The 26,097-nt window shown below is 48.6% G+C and overlaps 2 protein-coding genes across 7 annotated transcripts in view; one reads left to right on the top strand and one right to left on the bottom strand.

Moving 5' to 3' along the window:
* PAIP2B (poly(A) binding protein interacting protein 2B) overlaps positions 1–12,745 on the bottom strand; it is a 28,109-nt gene extending 15,364 nt beyond the window's left edge. The window contains exon 1 of one of the 3 annotated variants that reach the window (XM_058192485.1): positions 12,604–12,745. The gene's annotated coding sequence lies outside the window, so the exon portion shown is untranslated. Of the gene's footprint in view, positions 1–12,311; positions 12,334–12,388; positions 12,517–12,603 lie in introns of those variants that run through there. The other 2 variants (XM_058192484.1, XM_058192486.1) reach the window with 2 other exon arrangements.
* A 7,270-nt stretch (positions 12,746–20,015) lies between these two features.
* Positions 20,016–26,097, top strand: part of ZNF638 (zinc finger protein 638) — a 48,470-nt gene continuing 42,388 nt past the window's right edge. For 2 of the 4 annotated variants that reach the window (XM_058192478.1, XM_058192477.1), the window contains exon 1: positions 25,384–25,601. In XM_058192478.1, the coding sequence (XP_058048461.1) occupies positions 25,399–25,601 (203 nt within the window). In that variant the 5' untranslated portion in view covers positions 25,384–25,398. Of the gene's footprint in view, positions 20,277–25,383; positions 25,602–26,097 lie in introns of those variants that run through there. The other 2 variants (XM_058192479.1, XM_058192481.1) reach the window with 2 other exon arrangements.

Genomic DNA, 26,097 nt, shown 5'->3' with positions numbered 1-26,097 from the left:
AGCCTCTCCCTCTCCCCACTCCACTTATCTGCACACAAGGCGTTGCGTACGGGAGCCCTCGATTTTACAACCATCCATTTCATGACCACAGTTATAACGGCACTGCAAAAAGCCGACCGTTTTCACACTGTCCGACTGTCGCTGTGTCCTTGTGGCCGCATGATCAAAATTCAGAGGTTTGGCAACTGACTCCTGTTTATGACCGGAGACCAGCAGGGTCCCTGGGGAAGCCAGATTCATTGAACAACTCCAGTAATTCACTGAACGGCTGTGGCGAGAAAGGTTGTAACATGGGACAAAACTCACTTAAGAACTGTCTCGCTTAGCCATGGGAATTTTGGGCTCGGCTGCGGTCATAAATCGAGGCCTGCCTGCAGGGCTGAGCATACAGGTAGTCCTTGACGTATGACCACAACTGTGCCCAAAATTTCTGTTGCTAAGTGAGATATTTTTAAAGTGACTTCTGCTCCATTTTACAGTCTCTCTTGCCACGGCTGTTCAGTGACTCACTGCTGTTTTTCACAAAGTTGTTAAGTGAAGCTGGCTTCCTTATGGACTGTCCTGGTCAGAAGGTCGCAAAAGGAGGATCACTTGATTTTGGGACACTGCGACCGTTGTAAAAATGAGTCAGTGGCCGATCATCTGAGTTTCGATCCCATGACCACGGGGACACAGCAACGGTCATTAAGTGTGAAAAACGGTCCCAAGTCAATTTTTTCAGTGCCGTTGTACCTTCAAATGGTCACTAAGTGAACCGTCGCAAGTGGAGGACTACCTGTCACCTATGAAGCTGGGCTAGCTATCCCAGTTCCTAGACGGGGGTCCCTGTGCTCCACGCTTGCAGGTTGTTCCCAAACTCCGGGCTTTTCCTCCCCTGCTCTTTAAACCGAGAATGGAGACGGGAGGGACGATGACCACCTGGGGTTGGGTTTCCAGCTTCGGCACCTATAAATACCTCAGCTGAGGTTCCAAAAGGGACCTCAGGTTGCCTCTTCCAAAGGGCCCTTCAGGGGGCCGCTCCACCCATTCGGCTGCCTCCCACAACCGGACGACAGTGCCAGAATTGTGGGGTGTGAGGAATCCCCACAAGGCGTGCATGGCTTCTCGCACGAGGAGGGAAGGAGGCTTGGTTCACGACACGAGACGGGCAAACTCAGAACTACAGACGAACACTAAGAGCTTCTGCTGAAATGCTACGCCTGACTTGCCTAATTCCGAGCGGAGTTCTAATTTGGGATATCTTGGTAAGAGGAGCCCGTCTGCTCTACTGGCCAAGGTACCAGGGAAGAAGCCGAGAGCTGGTAAAGGGGGCACAGTTGCCCCTGGGGTGAAAAGCCTGGCGCCGGACCCATGGAGGCCTCTACACACACACACAAAAAAAAAAACACGTCCCCAAGCTTGGTGTGTTCCTGAAGCAAAATCCAGGAATCCCGAAACTGCATGCAGAGCTCGTCAGTTGCCCTTTAAGAACATGGCTACTAGAGCCCCTTTATAAAGCCTTGGAAAGGCCCCGCTTGGAATGCCACACCCGGTTTTGGTCACCACAATATAAAAATAATGTAGAGACTCTGGAAAGAGCAGAAAAAAGCAACAAATGTGATTAAAGGGCTGGAGGTTAAATGATAGGAAGAACGGTAGCAGGATCTGGGCATGTCTAGTCTAGTGAAAACTTCTGGTGGCAGGTCGTTCCACTTATTCTGACTCTCAGGAAATTCCTCCTTTGTTCCAGGTTGCTTCTCTCCTTGATCGGTTTCCATCTGTTGCTGCTTCTCCTGTCTTCAGGGGCTTTGGAGAACAGGTGGACCCCCCTCTTCTCTGGGGCAGCCCCTCAAATACTGGAAGAGTGCTATCACATCACTCCCAGCCCTTCTTTTCGCTAGACAGAAGTTCGCATTTTATTATTATTATTATTATTATTATTATTATTATTATTATTATTATTATTATTATTATTATTATTATTTGCAATTGGGTGCAATGTTTGAGTCCGGGGCTCGAATCTCAGCTTGACTGCACATCTGCAGGGGTTCCTAACATGCGTGGAAACAGAACCCTTGCAAGTTGTACTTGTTTAAACCTCCCTTTGGCCCAGCACCTGCAAACCCTCCAGCCTTGGTTCACTTTCAAAGGCAAGCTGGGGAACATGGCCGTAAAAGGTTTAAAGTGCCTCTGCTGTTTGGAAACTCTCTTCCGGCGGGCCCAGCCTTACTCTCACACGCAACCGAGACACAACTTGAAGAATTTTTTTTCTCCTCTGGGTGGAAAAGTCCCGTCTGTTCCAACATCCTTTGCAAAAAAAAAAAAAAAACCCACCAAAAATGCAGGGGTGTCTGATGCAATAAAGCCAGACCAAGCGATACTTCACTTCATGGAACATCTGTCAGCAGCAACTGGGGAGGCCTTGGAAGAGCCTCGGCCCTCTCACTGACCCCCCCTCTCTCCCCCCAGTTCCTCTGAAGGCTCTTCATCGCACCCAAGGTGAGAGTGGCCTTGCCCCAACCTGAAGGCGCCGTCTCCTCTTTCTCAGGGCCTTCCCACCGTCTCCTTCTGCGTTTCTGGGCCTTGCTTGAGGCCGATCATCTATTTATTGAGAGAAGCCACCGGCTGCTCCATTTACAACTCTGAGCCTCGTCCATTTCAGGAAGAGAACCTGGTTAGTTGACCCTGGCAAGAAGCATGGGGAGTCGGCATCTGTTTTCAACTACAAGTGATTCCCGACTTACAACAGTTCATTTAGTGACTGTTCAAAATTACAACGGTACTGAAAAATGTGACTTGAGACCACTTTTTGCACTTACGATTTTTGCAGTGTCCCTTTGGTCAAGTGATCAAAAAGTAGGTGCTTGTCAACCACCTCATATTTATGGGGTCACGGGATCCCCTTTTGCGACCTTCTGACAAGCCAAGTCAAGGGGGAAGCCAGATTCACTTAACAACCAGGTTACTGAGTTATCAACTGCGGTGATTCGTTTAACAAATGTTTCACTTGACAGAAATTTTGGGCTCAATTGTGGTGATAAGTCAAGGATTATCCTGTACTAAATTTGAGTGGCATAAAATTAATGGCCTTATGCTTTTGAATAAAATGTGCTTGGAGCCGATACCAGCCGACTCCACCTCGGCCTGTGCAACAAATTAATATTTTTGCCCTGAGAAAATCTAGCTCTCAATTCGTTTAGGACAAATAAAGATTTAAAAAGACACAACTCCCAACTCCTCTGGGTGCTTGAACCCGATTAAAACAAGCGAGAACAATCAATGAGATGGGCATCCAAGAAAAAAGTCTCCAGGCCCTTTGTTGCCTTAGTTGCTCTTCTCTGCTGTGTTTGTAACGTTAATACCGGTATTAATTCCTAATATTATAAACTTAATAAGTCAACATGATGACATTGTAATACTGGAATGGTAATATCATAAGCTTCTTAAAACTTATCCACACTTCAGTCCTTTCTGTCAAGGGAAAGAAACAACTGGAGGCCGATCGGCGCTTCCAACTGTTTACAGGTAGCCCTGTCAAAGGCCAAGGACTGCAACGCAGGTGGCTCCTCCTCCGTGCATAACCTGCAGGCAAGACGAGGCAACTGCTGTAATATTGAGATGCAACAGCCAAGGAAGAGGTGACGGGTGTGGGGCGGTCAGCCTCTTGAGATGCAACCTCTAGGAAACCCCACCTACCTCCAGGGCCCTTGCAAGCATCCCAGGATTACGCAGGGCTATTTTGCAAAAGAAAAATGGAGGCAGGGCAATTTCTCAGTGAGCTGATGGAAGGGGGAGCCGGCGTCCCATCAGGAATGGAACAACTCAACTGCTGTTCTTTCTCTGGATGATCTACGGTTCATTTGAAGCTGGGGTGTCCAACTTCAAGACTTCAACTCCCAGAATTCCCTAGGCAGCAATTACAACCGGTGGACTACAACCCCCAGAATTCCGTGGCAAGAAAGGTCATAAAACAGGGCAAATCTCACTTAACAAATGTCTCACTTAGCAACATAAATTCTGGGGTCTATTGTGGTCATAAGTTGAGGACTACCCGTAATGTGGCTTTTCTGCCCAAAAACAAGGGAGCTATTTTTTCAGGCAAAGCTTGGAGAAATAAGAACCGGTTGATCAATTGGGCACCATCAAGTCGTTTCCAACTCCCAGCCACCACAGAGATTTATCATCAAGTATTGTATGTTTTCTGTGCACGTGGCTTTCGTGGGAAAAACACAGCAGTGGTTTCCCACGGTCTTCTTCATGCAGCGTTGACACACCGTCATTAAGTGAGGATTTGCCTCCAGCATCTTCCTGCTGGTCTCTAGAGGGGCCTGCTGGCTTGAGCTGGGCAGCTGGGATGGCTTTCACCCCTTGGGTGACCCTGCTGGGAATACAGGTAGTCCTCACTTTACGACCACAATAGAGCCCAATATTTCTGTTGGCAAGTGGGACCGTTGTTAAGAGTGGTGCGGTGGCCCAGAGGTGGAGCTCTGGCCTCACAATCAGGAGGCTGTGAGTTTGATCCTAGGTAGAGGCAGATATCTCTCTCTCTGGGCACACTGAGATCTGATGAACTAAACTCCGGTGACAGGAAGGGCAGCTGGCCATTAAAACACCCTGCTAGCGCCATTCAGTTGCCCAGACTCCTCCCCACCAGGGATTATGGGATCATTAAAAGATGACGATGAAGTGAGACCGTTGTTAAGTGAGTTTTGCTCCATTTTAGTCCCACAGGCTGTTGAGTGAATGTGGCTTCCCCATTGACACTGCTTGTCATAAGATCGCAAAAGGGATGCTTCAACCGTCATAAATGAGAGTCACCCGGATTTTGATCACGTGATCATAGGAATGCCGCAACCATGGCTGTTAAGTTGCATTTTTCAACTTCAAATGGTCACTAAACAAGTGGCTATATAGTCCTGGCTGGACAGACATGCTCATCTTTCCATGATGAGGCAGCCCAAGACTTGGGGAGGGTGAAATCTAGAATAAATCTGAATTTAAAAGATAGAGCAATGTTTTTCAATCCGGGCATCTTTCAGATCGGTGGACTTCTGCTCCCACCCAATTGGCTGGGGAATTCTGGGAGCTGGAGTCCACCAGTCTTAAAGCTAGCCAGGTTGAGAAACAGTGCGACAGAGAGAGAGTATTCAGAGGCCCACTACGTAAGGCTTGCCTGGCATGTGCCAACGGTGAGGCCATGCCAGGAGTAAGAGAGCCTTCCTCAGTCTTGGAGGCCGAAGTCATCAAGGTCAGGGGAGGGGAGAAGCAGCTGTTGACGGTAACCAAACCCAGGCATCCCGCTCCGTGCTCCGCAGGTGGGGAAGGGTGCCTTGCGGACATACAAAGCCACGGAACAAGCTCCGCAGGGTTGTGGCTCCGTTCGGGGGAAGCTGGCCTGGACTTGCCAGCCGTGGGAGGGTGACTACCGTCAACTGACAGGCAGAGCAGCCCCACCCCCTGCCTTGTTTTCCCGACATCCCGTTTCCCAACACTTCCATTGTGCAAATGTGACATGTCCATCAATCAATCGGAATAGAGCTGGAAGGGACCTTGGAGATCTTCTAGTCCAGCCCCCTGCTCAAGCAGGAAACCCTGTACTATTCCAAACAAATGGCTGTCCAGTCTCTGCTTAAAAGCCTCCAGTGATGGAGCGCTCGTGATTTCTGAACGCAAGCTGTTCCACTGGTTAACTGTCTTCACTGTTAGGAAGTTTCTCCTTAATTCCAGGTTGCCCTGCCTTCAGGTGCTTTGGAGACTAGGCGGATCCCCTCTTCTTTGGGGCAGGCCCTGAAGTACTGGAACTCTGCTATGCAATACTGGATACTAATATCCAATTAGCATTCCTGTATCCAAACACTGGAATACTAATAGTTCTTTTTTTCTCTAGGCTGGCCATACCCAATTCCTGCAACCGCTGTTCATACGTTTTAGTCTCCAGGTCCTTAATCAACTTAGCTGCTCTTCTTTGCACCTTTCCCAAAGTCAACAAATGTCAATAATTGTGAATGTTCCTGAGAAGGAGAATAAAAGACACCAATGGGCCTGTGGTCCATTTGTGTTAGATTCAGATGCTGGCACACAAAGAAGAGCAGAAGACACAAAACAGGCTTTCGATGCTCTGGCTGCGTTGAATTTGAAATCCCCCTCCTCCCATAGCTGTTAATCCCAACCCTGACCCGCTTATCATTAGACATTCAGGCTGTCATTCATAGCACCATCAATATGCCTCACACTTCCCACTGCAATAAAGCATGCTTTCTATAGGACACCACCAGAATTTTCCTGCAAGGTTGGAAGATTTAATTTTATAGCTGCTGGACTAAAAAAAGACATTTTTCTAGAAACGACGTGCGTGAACAGAAGGTCCCTTTGCTCAAAGCCACAAGGCCCTTGGCAAGCATTGAGCGGAATATTTTAAAAAAAGGAAAGTTTGGGGACAATTAGCTCACACGGCCGAAATTAGGTGGAGGTAGTCCTCGTTTAGTGACATTCAAAGTTACAACGGCACCGAAACATGTGATTTATGACCCCATGGTCACATGATCAAAATTCAGACACTTGGCAATTGATTCATTTTATGACCGTTGCTGGATCCTGAGGTCACGTGATCCCCTTTCACGACCCTCTGACAAACTAAATCGATGGGGAGGCCAGATTTGCTTAACAACCGGGGCTGCTAATTTATCAGCTGCAGTGATTCACTTAACAATTGTTAAAAAGTCACAAAATGGGGCAAAACCCACTTGACAACTGTTTCACCTAACAAAAATCTCGGGCTCAATTGTGGCCATAAGTATGAGGGCTCCCTCTATAGCAGGGGTCTCCAACCTTGGCAACTTTAAGCCTGGAGGATGTCAACTCCCAAAAAGCTGGCTGGGGAATTCTGGGAGTTGAAGTCCGCCAGGCTTAAAGTTGCCACAGTTGGAGAGCCCTGTTCTGTAGGAGCCCAGGTCGATGGAGGCGGAATTAAATGCATCCCTGCTCACTCTCCGAGCTGCACTGCTGAGCCTTGGAGCCATGTGGGATTCAGCCGCCTGGTCCGAGAAGGGCGGAAACAGCTGGAACTCCAGCGCTTTGTTAAAAAGAGAAACAACTGGAAGCCAACTTCAGGAAACTCTGTATTCTCCAGAGAGTGGGAGGAGGAGAAAGTATTTTGTCAGGGACTTGCTCACTCCCTGATTTACAAAGCTTGGTCGGAGTGGGCAGTGGCTCTATGCTCCTCATTAGAAGCCGTGGCACTTCTATGCGATCCTTGGGATCTATTTAATTTTATTTATTACATATTTATGCTGTCCATCTTCTCGGCAGGCCTACAGGCTGTCCTTCCCATGCGATTCACAACCAAGCCCCACATTTCTGCTGCTAAGCGAGACAGGAGTTTTGCCTCATTTTACGAATTGCCTTGCCAGAGTTGTTAAATGAATCACTTCAACTACTGAAGTGAGTAACACCGTTGGTATGTGTATCTGGCTTCCCCATAGAGTTTGCTGGTCAGAAAGTGGCCAAAGGGGATCACATGACCCCTGGGCACTGCAACCGTCATATTGTCAGTTGCCAAGTGTCTGAATTTTGATCATGTGACCACAGGGGAGGCTGCAATGGTCGTAAGAGTGAAAAAACAATCACGTTCCCTTTTTCAGTGTAACTTCGACCAGTTACTAAACTGTTTTAAGTCAGAGTTAGAATAGAATGAGCTGGAAGGGACCTTGGAGGTCCTGTGCAGGTATACCAATGAAAAATTTTAAACTATACAAAACCCAAAACTAAAAAGACAGGCGGGGGGCAGGGGGAATGGGGTCTTCTTACCCCATTCAACCATCTCAGGACCCCCCAAGCCTGTTTTTCTCTCCAAAAGGGCCAGTGTGGCCCATGCCCAACCTGCCTGCTCTGGCTCGGCCCCACTTCCTCAGCGCTGGCAGGGAGAGAGAAGTCTGAAGAGGGTGAGCAACGTTACCCAAAGCTATGAGCCAAGTTCATGAGCTATGAGCCAAGTTCTGTCACCACGCGACGCTTCCTGAAACCGGCAAAAACGATTCAGCTTCTTCTACCTACGGCCAAAAGCTGGAAGTTAAAGGCTGTAAGGAAGAGGGAAGGGGAACGGCTGCCGAAGGCAACGGGGAGACCTCTCCTAGGGCTGCTCCACTCTCCATCCTTCGAAACTCCTTTTGGCTCCATTGCTGTAGCTGCCGAAACTCAAGCTGGAAGCTTCATAAAGTCAGCATGGGGCCCCCCCTTGAAGTGAGGCACACCAAAGGCACACTCCGGAGAAGAGATTCCCAGGCTCTGGAATGGCTCCAGGCTGCCCACTGGCTTTCCCAACAGGATGTCCACGCAAGGCTTCCTGTTCAGCAGAGGAGTCTGCCAGGACAACGGCCTCCCCCCCCCTCCCCATCCTCTTCTTCCAAGTTGACAGTTAGGCTCCTCTGAGGCTTTTATTCCGCGTAGATTAATATACTTTAATTTTCTCCATTTTATCGCACATCTTGGAAGCATTTCTTACACGGTCTCACCCTACTTGCCTCCCTTTTCAACCTTAAAGTCTATTTATTTGGGTTTTCTTTTTAAGGCTGCCTGGTCACCTGGGCTAAATCAAACCTTGGTTGAATGGTTCTACCTATCCCCCCTTCTTTCTAGTATGACCACAGGCTGCCTAGAAACATCAACTTTAAATCATCATCGTCGTCATAATTCCAGCTTGTTTCCTGTAAGCCCCTTTAATTTTAAGGGTGGTTAGTTGCGAAGAAGCTGATCCTCAAGCCAGTCTGGAGGCTGCCTTGTTTCAGGCAAAGGGTTCGTTCAGACACCCAGCCAGGCCGAACGGTTGCTAGTAAAAATAGCCCTGATGAACTCCCACATTCCCTGCTCGTTGGGCAGACAAGGGGAGAAGGGGAAGCGCAAGGCAGATGGAAGGCCAGCCAGAGCCAGAGTCAGAGCGTGCTGTGGCTGGTGAGGCTGGCTTAGAGGCTTCTGTGAAATGGTTCCCCCCCCCCCCCCCCGCTTTCTCTCCTCTCTTCTCAAATGCTGCACGGAGACCCTACCGATTTGGCAGAATCACAAGCCCGGTTTTCAGACACGGATCCAGTACTAGCAAGCTTTGCGGAGGTTCGATACGTAGGCCAATGAAAGCCCAATCGCACCCACATGGTGGCTTGCTCTCTCACAATAGGCAGCCGGATTACCTGCTCAGACCAGGATCCGAGACGCGGCCTCCATTGAAACCCAATTTCCAGTATATCAGCCAAGGGTACTTCTTGGCGGGCGAAAGGGCTCTGCTTTTAACCGTCATATCGTCACAGGTTCTGGGTCAAACTCTGAACCTGATCTGGGGCTTTGCTAGTAAATAGCCAGAGGAAGCCATCATGGCTGGCCCAGCTCAGGAACGGAGGGACTCAGCCTGCGGGGAGCTGTTTCAATGCTACAGGCAGTCCTCGGCTTACGACCACAACTGAGGATGAAATTTCTGATGTTAAGTGAGACATTTGTTAAAAGTGAGTCTTGCTCCGTTTTATGACCTTGCTTGCCACAGTTGTGAATCACTGCAGTCGATAACTTAGTAACCTGGTTGTTAAGTGAATCTGGCTTCCCTCTTGACTTTGTCAGGAAGTCGCAAAAGGATTCCGGGACCCTGTGACCGTCATAAATATGAACCGGCTGCCAAGCATTTGAATTTTGATCACGTGATCGTGAGGTTGCTGCAACAGCGGTGTGAAAAACAGTCACAAGTCACATTTTTCAGTGCCGTTGTAACTTTGGTCATTTACCTCTCATCGTGGCATTTCTTCCTACACCCCAAAAAAAAAAGTTCAGGATATATTTTTACTCCTGGCACGGCATTCCTTATCACCAAGAGTTGGAGTGGCTTTTGCTGAATTGACAGAAAAACAAACAAAAGGAACCCAACTGCTCTCTTGATGGCTTCCCCTAAACTACCTCCCCCCCCCCCCGAAAATGGGAGCATTTTCATAGCGACTGGGAGGGTCTCTTGCACAAACCTGATAGGAGCAGGAATGAATCTGGGATCCAACACAATCATTTGCCCAAGATCTCTCACCAGATGTCAAAGGGAGGCTGAGAAACAATAGCCCAATTGTGCACCGTGAAATGTTAAGCTCCATGTAATGTTTTTCTTCGCCCTTCAAAAGCCAGAAGTCACTATTTTTTCCACACCTTCCCCCCCCCCCTCGGATAAGGCTAGGAATGGCTGGCACTCCCAGGCTGCTCCGATTTGCAAACCTGTCCAACGCACTAACTTTTCCTCAGGGGCCTCTCCTGTGCAAGCTCAACAAAATACAAGTTTTTCTGGTTTGGCAGGCATTCAGAGGACCTTTAGCTCCCATCCCTAATTGGACTCCAGGGCCCCCTCCCAAAGAGGCACCCAAATGAGCACCAGCCCCTCCACCTCAATTCCTTCTCTGGAGGGGGCTTTGCATTGTTTCCTGTGGGATGCACAAGCGAATCATGTGTCATGTTGTTGGGTGCTCTCTGAGCTTGGTGGTTTTCTTGCAGATGTTTCATTACCCAACTAGGTAACATTATCAGTGCTAGGCAGGAGTGAGATTTGTGAGGAGGACGACTGTGGGATCCTCAGTGCTCTCTGAGCTTGGTGGTGTTCTTGAAGATGTTTCATTATCCAACTAGGTAACATCACCGGTGCTAGAAGGGAGTGGGATTTGTGAAGTGGGAAAGGTATAATGCTGTTTTACACAGTAAGATTGTTGCTTGAATGGTTTTCTTTGGCTGAAGCTGCCTGTCATTTTGTTTAGTGAAGAACAGCTCTTTCTGCGTGGAAAGTCTGGCTACTCCATTGACAGACTGCACATGTTTTTGTTATTTCCCAGCTGTCTAAAACCACGGCTGCTTTTTGAAAGGTGCTTGGTTACATTTACCTACCAGAAGGCACCTGCCCCTAGAAACATGCCTAAAGGGGGAGGGGACTGTGGGGTCCTTGGTGCTCTCTGAGCCGGTTGTTTTCTTGCAGAGCTTTTTTTAACCCAACTAGGTAACACCATCAGTGCTAAAGTGGGGTTTGCTCTCATTATATGGCGTTCTTCTCTCAAAGAACAGCAACTGCAATGAAGATACCATTCCCAACCTCCATAATTGACTCCTCATCCTTGGGAAGCCACCAGAACACCTGGCTTGTAGAACCAGTCTGGGCAAAAGAGGCCCAACCTCTTTGCTTCGGGTACAAGCCAGACAGGAACACCGTTCAGGAGCGCCCCACAAAATATTCGCCATTGCCCAAAATGCTACAAAACAGCCTTTTTCCAAGCAGAAACCAAGATAGGTCAAAGTCAACTCACGCCAGACCTGCTTTAGGGGACTGCTCTACTACATCACAACGTTCGATACAAAAAAATACAAGTCGATCGTTCATTAACTAAAGTTACCCAAAAACAGAATATACATGTTTGCTTGCTGTATCCATTTTTTTTATTCCCCCAAATTCAACCAAAAACAACCCAAGCAAAAAGGTTGGAGACAAGTCTACTCCACATTGATTACATTCCCCCTAACAACCTTCATTGGGGCAAGCAACACAAGAGACAAATCCAATACATAAATGGAGTTAATTTAGAGTTTAAATTAGAAGGTAAACCTACCACTATCCACAGGAAGGAGATTCGGACGAGAGGGCAGACTTGGGGGAAAGGGAGGTTGGCAGACACCCCAAGTTTCTCAACCTCAGGGTCTTTTCAATGAGCCGACTCCCAGAATTCCCCCAGCCAGCTTGGTTTACAGGTGGGTGGACTCCAATTCCCAGAATCCCTCACCCATCTGGCTAGGGAAATCTGAGGGTGGGTGGACTCCAATTCCCAGAATCCCTCACCCATCTGGCTAGGGAAGTCTGGGGGTCTGGGGACTATTCTACCTACCCTAAAACGTATTTATTGGCTGGGGAATTCTGGGACTTGTGGCCCGGCCTTCTTCAAGCAAGATGAGTGGGGCATTCTGGGAGATGGAGTCCACCCGCCATAAAGGGGATTCTGGGACTTGAAGGCTGGGAGGGAGAGGCTCTAGGAATTGGGAGCAGACCCCCCCCCCTTAAAACAGGCTGGGCAGGGGATTCTGGGAGTTGGAGTCCACCCACCTCAGAGCATCTGGCTAGGGAATTCCAGAGGGGTGAAGACCCCAATCTTGAACCAGGCTGGGCAGGGGATTCTGGGAGTTGGAGTCCGTCCATCTGGAAGCCTGCTGGCTAGGGAATTCAAGGGAATCAAGCCCCCCCCCCACTTCTTAAAGTACAGTTAGGTGGGGGATTCTGGGCGCTGTAGTCCTCCCGTTTTAAAGCAGGCGGGCCTGGGGCTTTCTGCGAAGGGCAGCCCACCCACCTGAAAGGGGCTGAGGGAGAGGCAGGGAGGGAGCGCGAAAGGCCTGGCTGGGCGGGGGTCTCCGCGTTGTTACCTACCTGCCGTGGGCCCCGCGGGGCCTCCGCCGCTGCGCGATGCCCGCCCGCCCGCTGGGCCGCCTCAGCCCGACTCGCCCGCTCGCGCTGCCTCAGCCCCGGCCACGCCCCTCCCCGCCCTGCCCATTGGCTCGCGCCTCGCCGCCCCTGACAGCGCGCCGCCCATTGGCCGCTCGTCGACGGGGCCCGCCCCCCGCTCCCCGACGGGACGCCCTCACCTCATTGGCCCGCAGACCCGTCCGACGCCTTTCCTTGCTCGAGGTGGGGGGCCCGCGCGCCCCGGCCGCGCGTGACGTAGGCGGAGGGCCCCCTCTTTCCGAGCGCTGATTGGCGGAGGCTCTGCCCTCGCCCTCCTCCGTCTTCAAAGCGGCTGCGTCTCCCACGTGGCAGCCCTGCGATGACGAGCCATTGGCTTTCGGCGGGCCCCGCCTCTGCTGCCCAGACGGACGATGATTGGATTAAGCCTCAAAGACCTCCGCCAATCCGAGAAGGGACTAAACCAAGACCGCGACGGGGGGGGGGGAAACGCGGACCCGTCGCAGATAGGCTCTTTGTCTTGGGCGAAAGGCTTTATCGATGTCCCCCCCCCGAAAAATAGCTTGGCCTGACCGCAGCGCCGACACGTGGCTTGGACAGCAGTTTCCCCCTTGCGAGCGTCGCTGCAGCTCCAGTCCTTTGCCCTTGGATGGGAGACCACGAGGAGACCCAGCCGCGAAGAATTACAGTGCAAAAAAATCTCGGAAAATGGGTTTGGAGAGTGGAAAAGTTTATTTTTATTTATTTTTATTTATTTATTTTGTCACAACAGTATATATAAGCATAAGCATGTAATAACTTTATTAATTGGATATAATGAAAGGGAAAAAAAGGACAGAAATGGTGGGCAGGTTTGTGCTCATGCACGCCCCTTACGGACTTCTTAGGAATGGGGGGAGGTCAATAGTAGACAGTTTTTGGTTAAAGCTTTTAGGATTATGAGAAGAGACCACAGAGTCAGGTAGTGCGTTCCATTGCCCAAAATGCTACAAAACAGCCTTTTTCCAAGCAGAAACCAAGATAGGTCAAAGTCAACTCACGCCAGACCTGCTTTAGGGGACTGCTCTACTACATCACAACGTTCGGTACAAAAAAATAGCGCCGACACGTGGCTTGGACAGCAGTTTCCCCCTTGCGAGCGTCGCTGCAGCTCCAGTCCTTTGCCCTTGGATGGGAGACCACGAGGAGACCCAGCCGCGAAGAATTACAGTGCAAAAAAATCTCGGAAAATGGGTTTGGAGAGTGGAAAAGTTTATTTTTATTTATTTTTATTTATTTATTTTGTCACAACAGTATATATAAGCATAAGCATGTAATAACTTTATTAATTGGATATAATGAAAGGGAAAAAAAGGACAGAAATGGTGGGCAGGTTTGTGCTCATGCACGCCCCTTACGGACTTCTTAGGAATGGGGGGAGGTCAATAGTAGACAGTTTTTGGTTAAAGCTTTTAGGATTATGAGAAGAGACCACAGAGTCAGGTAGTGCGTTCCATTGCCCAAAATGCTACAAAACAGCCTTTTTCCAAGCAGAAACCAGAGTCAGGTAGTGCGTTCCAAGCATTAACAACTCTGTTACAGAAGTCATATTTTCTGCAATCAAGATTGAAGCGGTTAACATTAAGTTTAAATCTATTGTTTGCTCTTGTATTGTTATCATTGAAGCTGAAGTAGGCTTCGACAGGAAGGACATTGCAATAGATGATTCTATGAGTTAAACTCAGGTTATGTCGAAGACGGCATAGTTCTAAGTTTTCTAAGATCTAAAATCAAATAAAAATCAAATAAATAAATAAGCCTAGGATTTCAAGTCTGGTGGCATAAGGTATTTTGTTGTATTCAGAGGAGTGGAGAACTCTTCTTGTAAAATATTTCTGGACACGTTCAATTGTATTGATGTCTGAAATGTGGTATGGGTTCCAGACAGGCGAGCTGTATTCTAGAATTGGTCTAGCAAATGTTTTGTATGCTCTGGTTAGTAGTGTAGTGTTTCTGGAGAAGAAGCTACGTAAGATTAGGTTTACAACTCTTAAAGCCTTTTTTGCGATGTAGTTGCAGTGGGCTTTGGCACTTAGATCATTGGATATGAAAACTCCAAGATCTTTTATGAAACTTGCAAAATCTGATTTCTCATAGTCCTTTTCACAAAATAAACCACAATGTCCCGAGGAAGCTTTCTCTGTCTTGCGATCCAGGAATTAACTCTATATATTTTATCAATTTGGTAAGCTACCTCTTGGGGTTCCACTTCAATAAATTCAGCCAATGCTTCTGATATAATTTTTCTTAAGTCCTCTCCTCGCTGTTCTTGCATACCACGGATTCTAAGAGCTCCTTCCATAAGTTTATATTGTAATATCACAACCTGATCTTCATTTTGATCCACTTTTTTCTGAACACCTTGCATTTTGTCTTCTAAATGCTTATTTGACTGAGAGATCTGTTGCATTTCTTCTTCCAATCCCTCAATTTTTTTACTCAATCCTTGAACAGCCATGAGAATATCTTCTCTTATTTTTGCATTAAAATTCTCCATCATCTCTTTTTGCCTATCTTCAGAAAGTTTTAATTGTACTTTCAATATATCCTCAAGACTTGGTTCAGATCCCCTTCTTCCAGAAGTACTAACATCCAATGGATTCCAGAGAAATAAGATTACCAAACTAATCCAAAAAGAACCCCCCACTAAAATCCAAGACAGAGAACAAGAAAACGGCACAGCCCTCCTCCCATATATAAAAGGCACCACAGACAGAATCAGCAAGATCCTCCACAAACATAACATCAAGACAGCATTCTGCACAAACCAAAAAATATCCACCATCCTAAGAAACCCCAAAGACAAAATTGAGTTAGAAAATCAAGGAGTATATGAAATCCCATGCACCGCCTGCCCCACCACTTACATCGGACAAACCAACAGAAGAATAAGTGCACGCATTGAAGAACACAAGAACTCAGTCAAAAAAGAGGAACCAACTTCTTCCCTGGTCCAACACCTTAAAGCCACAGGACACGATATTGACTTTAAAAAGACCAGAACTATCGCCAAAACTGAACACTTTAACAACAGAATAATCAGAGAAGCCATCGAGATAGAAAAACGCCCACACAGCATGAACAAACAAGACGATACCTCCCGCCTACCAGCCATTTGGAAACCCGCCCTTATTGACAAACGAGTCCCTAACACGAGGAATGACACCAGACCCACACTCACGAGGTCCACACAGGATGTCACCACCATACATCCACCCAGAAAGCAGACCGAAACCCACACTGATCAGGAAGCACGACCAAGGACCAGAAGCCAGACCGCAGCTGCAACATTAGCCATTTCAAACTCCTCCAATCCATACATACAGCAGACAGACACCCACTATGAAGATGTAGCACGACCACAAACACGAAGCCAAACAACAGCAATGCAGCTCACCAGCTCAAATCCCCCTGCAACTCAGACTAATCTGAGCACAACCAAGCCCCACCAACACAGGACACACCCCCAGCCAATCAGAGCACAAAAAAACCCCATCCAATCAGAGCACAGCCAAGCTCCCACCCAATCAGTTCAAACCCCCACTAGCAGTTAAAAAGGAAGAAACAGCTGCAATTACACATTGCTCCCAGAAACACAAAGCTGAAGCCTGAAGATGACGAATGAGACTTCGTCGAAACGTTGCCAAGACACTTCCAATTTTACGTGGGAGAAAACCCGAATAACCAAAGACCTACATATATATATGCTTATACCTCCTTATATTTCCTCATATATGTTTATATACTATATAATCTTTTGTGTGATGCTTATGTATATTGTTGTGACAAAATAAATAAATAAATAAATAGATTTGGATTACCATGATTACCATTTTTGGTAATTTGGATTATCATGATTACCAGATTACCATGGAGCAGCAGACAAAATTGATACTTAAAAAAAACCCTCTATCATTTATATGCCCCCATGTCATTCTGAAAAGCAACTCCGGCAGCTTACAATTAAAATTGAATACAGGTAGTCCTCGATTTACAATATAGTTCATTTAGTGACCATTCAAAATTGCAACGGCACTAAAAAATGTGGTTTAGGACCGTTTTTCACACTTAACTATCATTGAAGCATCCCCTTGGTGGATGTTTGGCCATTGACTCACATTTGTGACGGTCGCTGTGTCCCTGGGGTCATGTGATCCCCTTTTGCGACCTTCTGACGAGGAAAATGAAGGGGGAAACCAGATTCGCTTAACAACCATTTGACTAATTTAACATCTGCAGGGATTCACTTAAATGAATAGAGTGAATCAGCTGGAAGGGACCTTGGAGGTCTTCTAGTCCAACCTCCTGGCTTGGGGAAAAAGTCATTTAACGAATGTCAACATAAATTTTTGTGGTCGTAAATTGGGGACCATCTGTAATTTGTAGTTGCAAAAAAAAAAGTCAGGTGTAAAGTTTGGTTGATCCCCGGGCCACCGTGGCTGCAGCCAAGTCATAAGTACCTTGATGAACGTATCTTTTCTTTTATGTACACTGAGAGCGTATGCACCAAGACAAATTCCTTGTGTGTCCAATCACACTTGGCCAATAAAAATTCTATTCTATTCTATAAAACAGGCCATCAAGCGGCATTGCTTGTCAGTGCTCTCTGCTGACATCTGCTGGTAAAAATCATGTGGGTGGTGGTGTTTTTTTCCTTAGCGCATGCGTAAAGAAAATTCGGCAGGGGCGGAAGCAAACGCGCAATCGGCACCCAAGAACGCCCGCCATTGGCGGCCAATATTTTCTTAGGTTCCCCGTGTTTTCCAATCAGTTTCCAGGCTTTGCGCATGCGCCTTTGTAGAGGACGGTGGTGGTGGTGGTGAAAACCGCGCGGTGCTCTTTATGCGGATTCCCTGTCCCGAAAAAGGAAAAAAACTTTCGCGCCTGCGCAATCGGCTGCCGACTCCATGGCGCACGCGTAGAGAGTTACGCGAACGCCTGTTTGGGTTCTACGTTTCCCTTCGCTTGGTTTCCGTGTCGGAAGGGGGAACCCGGGTCGGTGCAGAAGCGGGGACACGCATCTGGTGTCTTTCGGTCGTGTGAATGCAGCAGGGGCGGCCGTGAGAGGGAAGGGGGCAGCTGAGAAGCGGAGGCTGGCGACCCCTGGTGGCGCTTGGCTGCAAGGGCAGCTTCCAGCTCACAGGAAGACGGCTGACGGGGTTGGGCTAGATGACCCCACCAGGTCTCTTTCCAGCCCTACCCTAGGATTTTAGGATTCTGCCTGTGTTACAGGTGGTCCTCGACTTACAACCGTTCGTTTAATGACCAAGGTTACCACAGCACTATAAACAATTATGTCAGTTTTTCACACTTAACGACTGTTGCACCTCCATGGACAGACACGTCATGAAACTTTGGACGCTTGGCAACGGACTCGTATTTATGACGGTTGCAGGGAGGGAGGGAGGGTCCAGCGTGATCCCCTTTTGTGACCTTCTGGCAAGCAAAGTCAAGGGGGAAAAGCCAGATCCACTTAAAAACCGTCTTGCTAAGTTAACAACTGGAGTAAAAGTTGTGGCAAGCAAGGTCGTAGAATGGAGCAGAACTCACTTGGCAGCTGTCCTTGAGTTACAGAGGTTCATTTAGTGATCGTTCAAAGCTACGACAGCACTGAAAAAAGGGACTTTGGACCGTTTGTCACACTTTACGACCGTTGCAGCATCCCATGGTCACGTGATCAAAATTCAGATGCTTGGCAACTGACTCATATTTATGACGGTTCACTGTCCTGGAGTCACGTGATCCCCTTGTGCAACCTAAGAAGCATTAATGGGGGAAGCCTGATTCACTTAACAACCTTTTGACTCACTTAACAATGGCAGTGATTCAACAGACTAATGCAGTCTGTTATTAACACAGCTGCTTGCAATTACTGCAGGTTCAAGTCCCACCAGGCCCAAGGTTGACTCAGCCTTCCATCCATTATAAGGTAGGTAAAATGAGGACCCAGATTGTTGGGGGGCCAATAAAAGTTGACTTTGTATATAATATACAAATGGATGAAGACTATTGCCTTACACAATATAAGCCGCCCTGAGTCTTCGGAGAAGGCCGGGATATAAATTTTTAAAAAAATAATAATAACTGGCAAGCAAGGTCATAAAATGCATCAAAACACACTTAGCAACTGCCTTGTTTAGCACTGGAACAAGTTGTGGCTGCTATGTGTCAGTATCGCACATCATGTGTTGTTGTGTACTGAAAGAAAACAAAACCAGCATTTTAGGATTGATGGAAGGTTTCACTGCACGGTCGTTAAGTGGCTTCTCCATTGACTTTGCTTGTCAGAAGGTCGCAAAAGGGGATCACGTGACCCCCCCCGGGACACTGTGACCGTCATAAATATGAATCAGTTGCCAAATGTCTGAATTTTGATCATGTGACCACAAGGATGCTGCAATGGTCGTAAGTGTGAGAAAGGGTCATAAGTCCCATTTTTCAGCATTGTTGTAACTTCGCATGGTCACTAAATGAACTGTTGTAAGTCGAGGACTATCTGTAGAGATAAGCTGCTCTATGAATAAATTTTGATTGTATTTGGAATAAAGGTCATAAAAACAGGACTTTGGGAACAAGGTAACTGAACCACGTCAAAACCACGTTTCCCGAGGAGACCGGAGGTGGCATGAAGCTGCTTTGGTCAGCAGCAGAGGTCAAAAAAGTCAAGAGATCAGGCAGGGCCTTGGTCACAGGGCTGGGCAGCCAGGCTGACCTGTTTTGGCCCCGGTCCCACCTTGGAGACATCCTCCAAGTAGGAAAAAATCGGTCTTGGCTGCTTGCTAAATTTCTTTGAAGAGACATTCAACGAATTTTCTGCAAGTACAGGCAGTCCCCAACTTACGACAGTTCATTTAGTGGCCGTTCAAAGTTACCACGCCACTGAAAAAAGGGACTTATGACCATTTTTCACACTTTACGACCGTTGCGGCATCCCCCCCATTGTCCAGGCGATCAAACTACGGAAGCTCGGCAACTGACTCCTATTTATGACGGTCGCTGTGTCCCGGGGTTCACGTGGTCCCCTTTGGCAACCTTCTGATGAGCAAAGTCAATGGAGAAGCCAGATTCACTTAACAGCCGTGTGACTCACTTATAACTGCAGGAATTCACTTAACAATAGTGGCAAGAAAGTTCGTCCAATGGTTTCACTTAGCAACAGAAATTTGGAGCTCAATTCTGGCTGTAAATCAAGGTCTGGGCTCTGGATTGGAGCAGCAGAACAAGGGCGCCACCTGGTGGTCTGAATCAGCTCTGAGAGCAGACCTGCCCACCCAATCCCGGACTAGGTGTCTTCATCTGGCCTGACCCCCATCCCTGCCTCTGAGCTAGCCAGCTGGCCGTGAGCGACCGGCTGCTGGGCCTTGGCACCTTGCCTGGCAGGGACAGCTAAGGAGATGTGGTGGGGGGGGGGTCCCATGACAGGGGTGGTGACTGAGGTGTCATTTTCCTTTCGCCTCCTCGGCTGTCACCCAAGAGAACCACAAGGCTGGCTGGAAGAAGCCGTGGGGGCTCGAAACTTTGATCCTAATGGGAGGACGAAGGTCAAGGAGTCCTCAGTCCTTTGGGGACAAGGCCCTTCCCCTTCCCCAACATCCCTGCAGCCTAGCAAGGGGGTCTCGGTCTTACTTGTAGCCCCTCCCTGTTGCCAGCTTCTCTCGCCGGCCCATGGACAGAACGGCTCGGAGGGACCCCTGTGAGTGACTGCCCTCCCCACCCTCAGCAGCCAGAGAAGATCTGCCTGGATGCCCTCCGGCCTCCCCATGGGAAGATGCAAGGGGGCAAAGGCTCAGCAATCCCCCCCCAAGCCTCTCGAGAGGTAAGTGGCGGTGAGGCTCTGCCCTGAAGGATGGGACACCTCCCCTGGTTTTATTTTCTATTACTTTATTTTACTTTTTTTTAATTGTGTTTTATTATTTTACCCTATTTTATTTTCACTGGGGCGTGGTGGCTCAGTGGCTAAGACAATGAGCTTGTTGATCAAAAGGTCGGCAGTTCAGCGGTTCGAATCCCTAGTGCTGCGTAACAGGGTGAGCTCCCGTTGCTTGTCCCAGCTTCTGCCAACCTAGCAGTTCGAAAGCACGTAAAAAAAATGCAAGTAGAAAAATAGGGACCACCTTTGGTGGGAAGGTAACAGTGTTCCGTGCGTCCTTGACATTAAGTCATGCCGGCCACATGACTATGGAGGCAGCGCTGGCTCTTCAGTTTTGAAACGGAGATGAGCTCCGCTCCCTACAGTCAGAAATGACTAGCACATATGTGCTAGGGGAACCTTTACCTATTTTATTTTCATTTTTAAAAAATTGATGCGCCACCCATCGCCCTGTTACGCAACCGGCTTTCTTGCTACTTTTCCATTCGGCTAAGCGCCTGCTGGCCCTGGGTTCAAGGCTCCTCCACTCAAGCCCCTCCAGGTGGGTCAGAAGAGGAATGCCCGGATGCCCACTGCCTGACCTTCCAAGGGCCCAAACTGGCATAGCATGTCCATAGGGCCACCACAGTGGCTGAGGTGTGGACTAGAAGACCTCTGAGGTCCTTTCCAACTCTTGTTATTCTGGCTCATGATGCCGCCAAGGTGCTGGGCTCCCCCCCCCCTGCCCCTCCGTGTCCTGGATGAAATGTCCTGGGTGTCTGGCTTGCTGTGGGTGGGGTTCCGTCTAGGGGGGAATGCATGAATTGGTGGGGTCAAATGTGAACTGGGTGGGGAGAAAAGGAAATGAGGGTGGGTTTGTTTGCACCGACCCGCTTTTGTAGAAGGGAACTGCTAGCCTCCAAGTTAGCTTTGAGGTCAGGATACTGTCTGCAGTCTTCCAAAACACAGGCCAAGCCAAACGGTCAGCCCTCAACTTGCAATGACCCTGAAAAAATAATTTATTACTATTCCTCACACTTACAACAGTTAAAAGCATCCCCACGGGTCGTGTGATCAGAATTCAGGTGCTCGGCAACCGCCCTGTCTTTAGCATGGCTGCAACACCCTAGAGTTGTGCGATCGCCCTTCACAACTTCCCCAGGGGGCTTCCTGTAGAATCAGTGGGGGAAGCCGGATTTGCTGAACAACCATACAATATTCACTTAATAACTGCAGAGATTTGGTCGTAAAGTCCGGGGAGATTCCTTGAAAGGTGAAGGTTTTCCCTGTCCAGTCATGCCCAACTCCAGGGACTCTTAGCCAAAGACATTTCTGTGGTCACGTGGCTAGCATGGCTGTACACCAAAGGCACAAGGAAGGCACCTTCCCACTGAAGTGGCACCTGTTTATCTACTGGCGTTTAATCAAACTCACGTGACGTTATTAGTACTGCTCTATAAAGCCTTAGGAAGGCCACACCTGGAATACTTGCAGCCGGTTGTGGTCACCGCATTACAAAAAAAGACGTTGAGACTTTGGAAAGAGTGCAGAGAAGAGCAACTAAGAGAATTAAAGGCCTGGAAACAAAAACATACAAAGAACAGTTGCAGGATTTGAGTTTGGATAGTCTAGAGAAAAGAAAGGCGGGGGGGTGGGCATGATGGGAGTATTTCAGTATTTGAGGGGCTGCCCCAAAGAAGAGAGGGTCAACTTATTTTCCAAAGCACCAGAAGGCCAGAGAAGAAGCAACGGGTGGAAACTAATCGAGGAGAGAAGCAATCTAGAATTAAGGAGAAATTTCCTGACATTGAGAACAATTAACCAGTGGAACAGCTTGCCACCAGGAGCTGTGGGTGCTCCATCCTGGGAGGTTTTCAAGAAGAGACTGGACAGCCACCTGTGTGAAATGGTATAGGAGCTCCTGCTTGAGCAGGGGGTTGGACTAGATGACCTCCGAGGCCTAATCTCCCCTTGATTAATTTCCATCCTTGTCCTGCCCTCGTGCCTTGAAAAATAACTTGTCCCACTCTTCTCTGTGGCAGCCCCTCAAATACTGGAATCCTGCTATCATGTTGCCCCTCATTCTTTTCTCTCGACTAGCCAGACCCAAATCCTGCAACTGTTCTTCATATGTTGTAGTCTTCAGGCTCTGATCACCTCAGTTGCTCTTCTCTGCACTCTTTCCAGAGTCTCAACATCTTTTTTGTAGTCTGGTGACTACAACTGGTTAAAGTATTCCAGGTGTGGCCTTACTAGGGTTTTTGCTAACACAATTTTCATCTCCTTTTTAACATCGAGCAAGTTTGCAAATGAACTTTGCACGAGCATCCTGGCTCCTTCGGCAGGTGATCCAGGTGCAAAGCCCGTAGCCAGAAGTTAGAGGAGAGCGGAGGAACAGGAGACGGGAAATGACTTTAGCACAAGAGTGCCGAGAGGTGGAAGAGTGAGAGAGGAACATCCTGCGCATTTGGCCCGGCTGCTCCAAGTTTCATATTACTCGGCCGTTTGGTAGCCTGTGTGAGAATTAACTCCATACAGCTAATCCTCAGAAGTCACCCTGCCTCTTTGCTCTAACAGCGTTCCCCTCTCTCCAGGGCTGAGAAACAGCCCTCCAGGGGAAGACCCAGCAAGGCCACCGGAGAGAGGCAGGGAACCCAGCCGCTGCAAAACCTGTTTTATTTGCAGCAGGTCCTTGGCTTACGGCCACAGTTCAATCCGTAATTTCCATTGCTAAGCCAGGCAGCTGTAGAGTCACTTTTGAATATATCTTGGTTGTCACTTTGAACGTACGCTAATCTGCATACATTAAAATGAAATTTCATTGCCTGCAGCTCTCAAAGGGTCTCCACCTCCAATACACTCTACGTGTGACAGAATATATAAATACAAAATGATGCACATACCCAGCTGTATTCTATGACACACAGAAACAACCCAGTCCTACTTCGGATGTATACATGTGCATTTGCCCCCTTTTACAACCTTTTTTGCCAGAGTTGTTAAGTGGATCCCCTGCTGTTGTGGAGTTAGTCACCCGGTTGTTAAGTGAATCCGGCTTCCCCCTTGACTTGGCCGGTCAGGTCGCAAAAGGGGATCCCGTAACCCTGGGAGACAGCGCCCGTCATAAATAGGAACCAGTTGCCAAGCATCTAAATTTCCAACACGTGACCACGGGAAGGCTGCAGTGGTCATAAATGTGGCCCAAGTCTCTTTTTTCAATGCCGTTGTAACTTTGAATGGTCACTAAGTAAGTCAAGGACTTCCTGTATTTATTTGTTCGTTCAATTCTGATGGCCACTCATCTCAGACATCCTTTCCGAGGACTTAAGTTTTTCTCTTCCAGAACTGAGAAAAGGTTTCCATTCTGCATGGAACAGCATCTTTTTCCACGCTGGCTGGGGAATTCTGGGAGCTGAAGTCCACCCACTTTTAAAGTGGCCAAGGTCAAAAATTGCTGCTCTAGCCTGGCTAAGCAGGTGGTCCTGAACTTACAACCATTTGTTTAGGGACCAGTTACACCAGCACTAGGAAAGCTGAGTCATGACCGCTTGTATGTGAATTGCGCGTACAGGTCAGGGGTCTCCAATTTTGTCAATTTTAAGCCTGGCGGACTTCAACTCCCAGAATTCCCCACCCAGCTTTGCTGGCTGGGGGATTCTGGGAGTTGAAATCCTCCAGGCTTAAAGTTGCCAAAGTTGGAGACCCCTGGTATAGGTTACTTCTCTTTATCACATTTTCATCATACACTAAACACCTACAGTTTTTCACACTTAATGACCATTGCAGCAGCCCCATGGTCAGAGGATGGAATTCGGGTGCTCTTCTGCTTATTTATTTGTATTTATTTATTTTTGTCAATCATATTATAACAAGTTAAAGCATAAACATAATCTGGATACATGAAAAGAGTTAAGTAAAAAGGAATATTAGGACAGGGACGGTAGGCATGCAGGTGCGATTATGCCTGCCCCTTAAAGACCTCTTAGGAATGGGGTGAGGTCAGCAGTAGTCCAACCCAAGTCCTGCTCTGGCAGGAAACCCGACACCATTTCAGACAAGTGGCTGCCCACTCTCTTCTTAAAACCCACCAGTGAAGCACCCACAGCTTCTGGTGGCAAGCAGTTCCACAGGTTAATTGTCCCCACTGTCAGGAATTTTCTCCTTAATTCCAGGTTGCTTCTCTCCTTGATTCGTTTCCACCTATTGCTTCTTGTCCTGCCCTATATATTATATTATTATGCTATAGAGCACTGCACACCAGAACAACTAGACACAACAGTTTTTTCCCCGAAGGCCATCACTCTGCTAAACAAATCATTCCCTCAACACTGTCAGACTATTTACTGAATCTGCACTACTATTAATCGTCTCATAGTTCCCATCACCAATCTCTTTCCACTTATGACTGTATGACTATAACTTGTTGCTGGCAATCCTTATGATTTATATTGATATACTGACCATCAATTGTGTTGTAAATGTTGTACCTTGATGAAGGTATCTTTTCTTTTATGTACGCTGAGAGCCTATGCACCAAGACAAATTCCTTGTGTGTCCAATCACACTTGGCCAATAAAGAATTCTATTCTATTCTATTCTATTCTATTCTATTCTATCTATTCTTCTGGAGCTTTGGAGAACAGGTGGACCCCCCCTCCTCTTTGGGGCAGCCCCTCAAATACTGGAATCCTGCTCTCCTGCCTCCTCTGGTCCTTCTTTTCTCTAGAGTGGCCATGCCCGGTTCCTGCAACCGTTCTTCCCATGTTTTACTCTCCAGGTCGAAGCCCCGGAGCGACGGTTGCAATAAGTGGGGAGGGATGGCCAGTGTAGATGGAAGGGGGTTTGCACAAGTCCGGCCCATTAGGGTCCCGTGCATGGATTGGCCTCCTTTGCCACGGCCCCGGGGTCCCTCCAAGCCTTTGCCCGGTGCAAACGGGACGCCCGGCAGCTCCGCCGGACAAGAGCAGCGGTCCTTCCACCGCGCGCGACCCCGCCCCGCGCGCTCCCTCCCGCCTCTGCGACTGCGCAGGCGCTCGGCAAACTCCGTTCGTCTCGCGCCCGAAGTCCCGGCCGTGGGGAAAGGAAGCGCATGCGCGGCGGCGTTCTCGACCGGGCCTTTCCCCCCCCCCGTCTTTCTCCGCACGCGCGGCGCGCCTGCGCGGACTGCCTCAGCGGCGCTGAGGCGGCGGCGGCGGCGGTTCCTTCTGAGGCGGCCGGCGGCGGTGGCGCGACTCGGGCGACGCGAGGCCTCCTCGGGCGGGCGGGGAAAGGGAGCCCGGGAGCAGAGAAGAGGTGGGCCCTGCGGTCGGTCCCCGCCTCCCCGCCCCGTCTCCCCCAGGCCATCCCGGGCGGGAGGGCGGAGGGCGGCGAGGGCCGCAAGGCCGCAAAATGGCGGCTGAGAGAAGGGTGGGGGGGGCGGGAGGCCTCCCTGGCAGGGCCGCCCGGCTCGATTTCGGTTTCCCTCCCCCTCCCCCCCTCCCCCCGCCCCGGTGCCCGTCGAGTTCGCTGCCCGAGGCGGTGCCAGGCCCCGTCAGGCCTCCCTTTGTTCCTCGGAGTGGCCTCTGCCGTTTTTTAAAACCTTATTTATTTTATTAGATTTCTTTTATTACATTCATTTATTACGTTTATTACATTTTTTATATTTTATTACATTTTTTGTTTTACATTTTATTACATATTTATTACATTCATTTAATACATTCATTTATTAGCATTTATTACCTTTATTTTTTACATTTATTTGCAGCCCATTTTCCTCTCAAAAAGAGCCTTGGGACCTTTGGGGCAA

Source organism: Ahaetulla prasina, chromosome 8 (genome assembly GCF_028640845.1).
Source record: "Ahaetulla prasina isolate Xishuangbanna chromosome 8, ASM2864084v1, whole genome shotgun sequence".
Lineage (NCBI taxonomy): Eukaryota > Metazoa > Chordata > Lepidosauria > Squamata > Colubridae > Ahaetulla > Ahaetulla prasina.
This window is presented reverse-complemented; position numbering and strand designations above follow the sequence as displayed.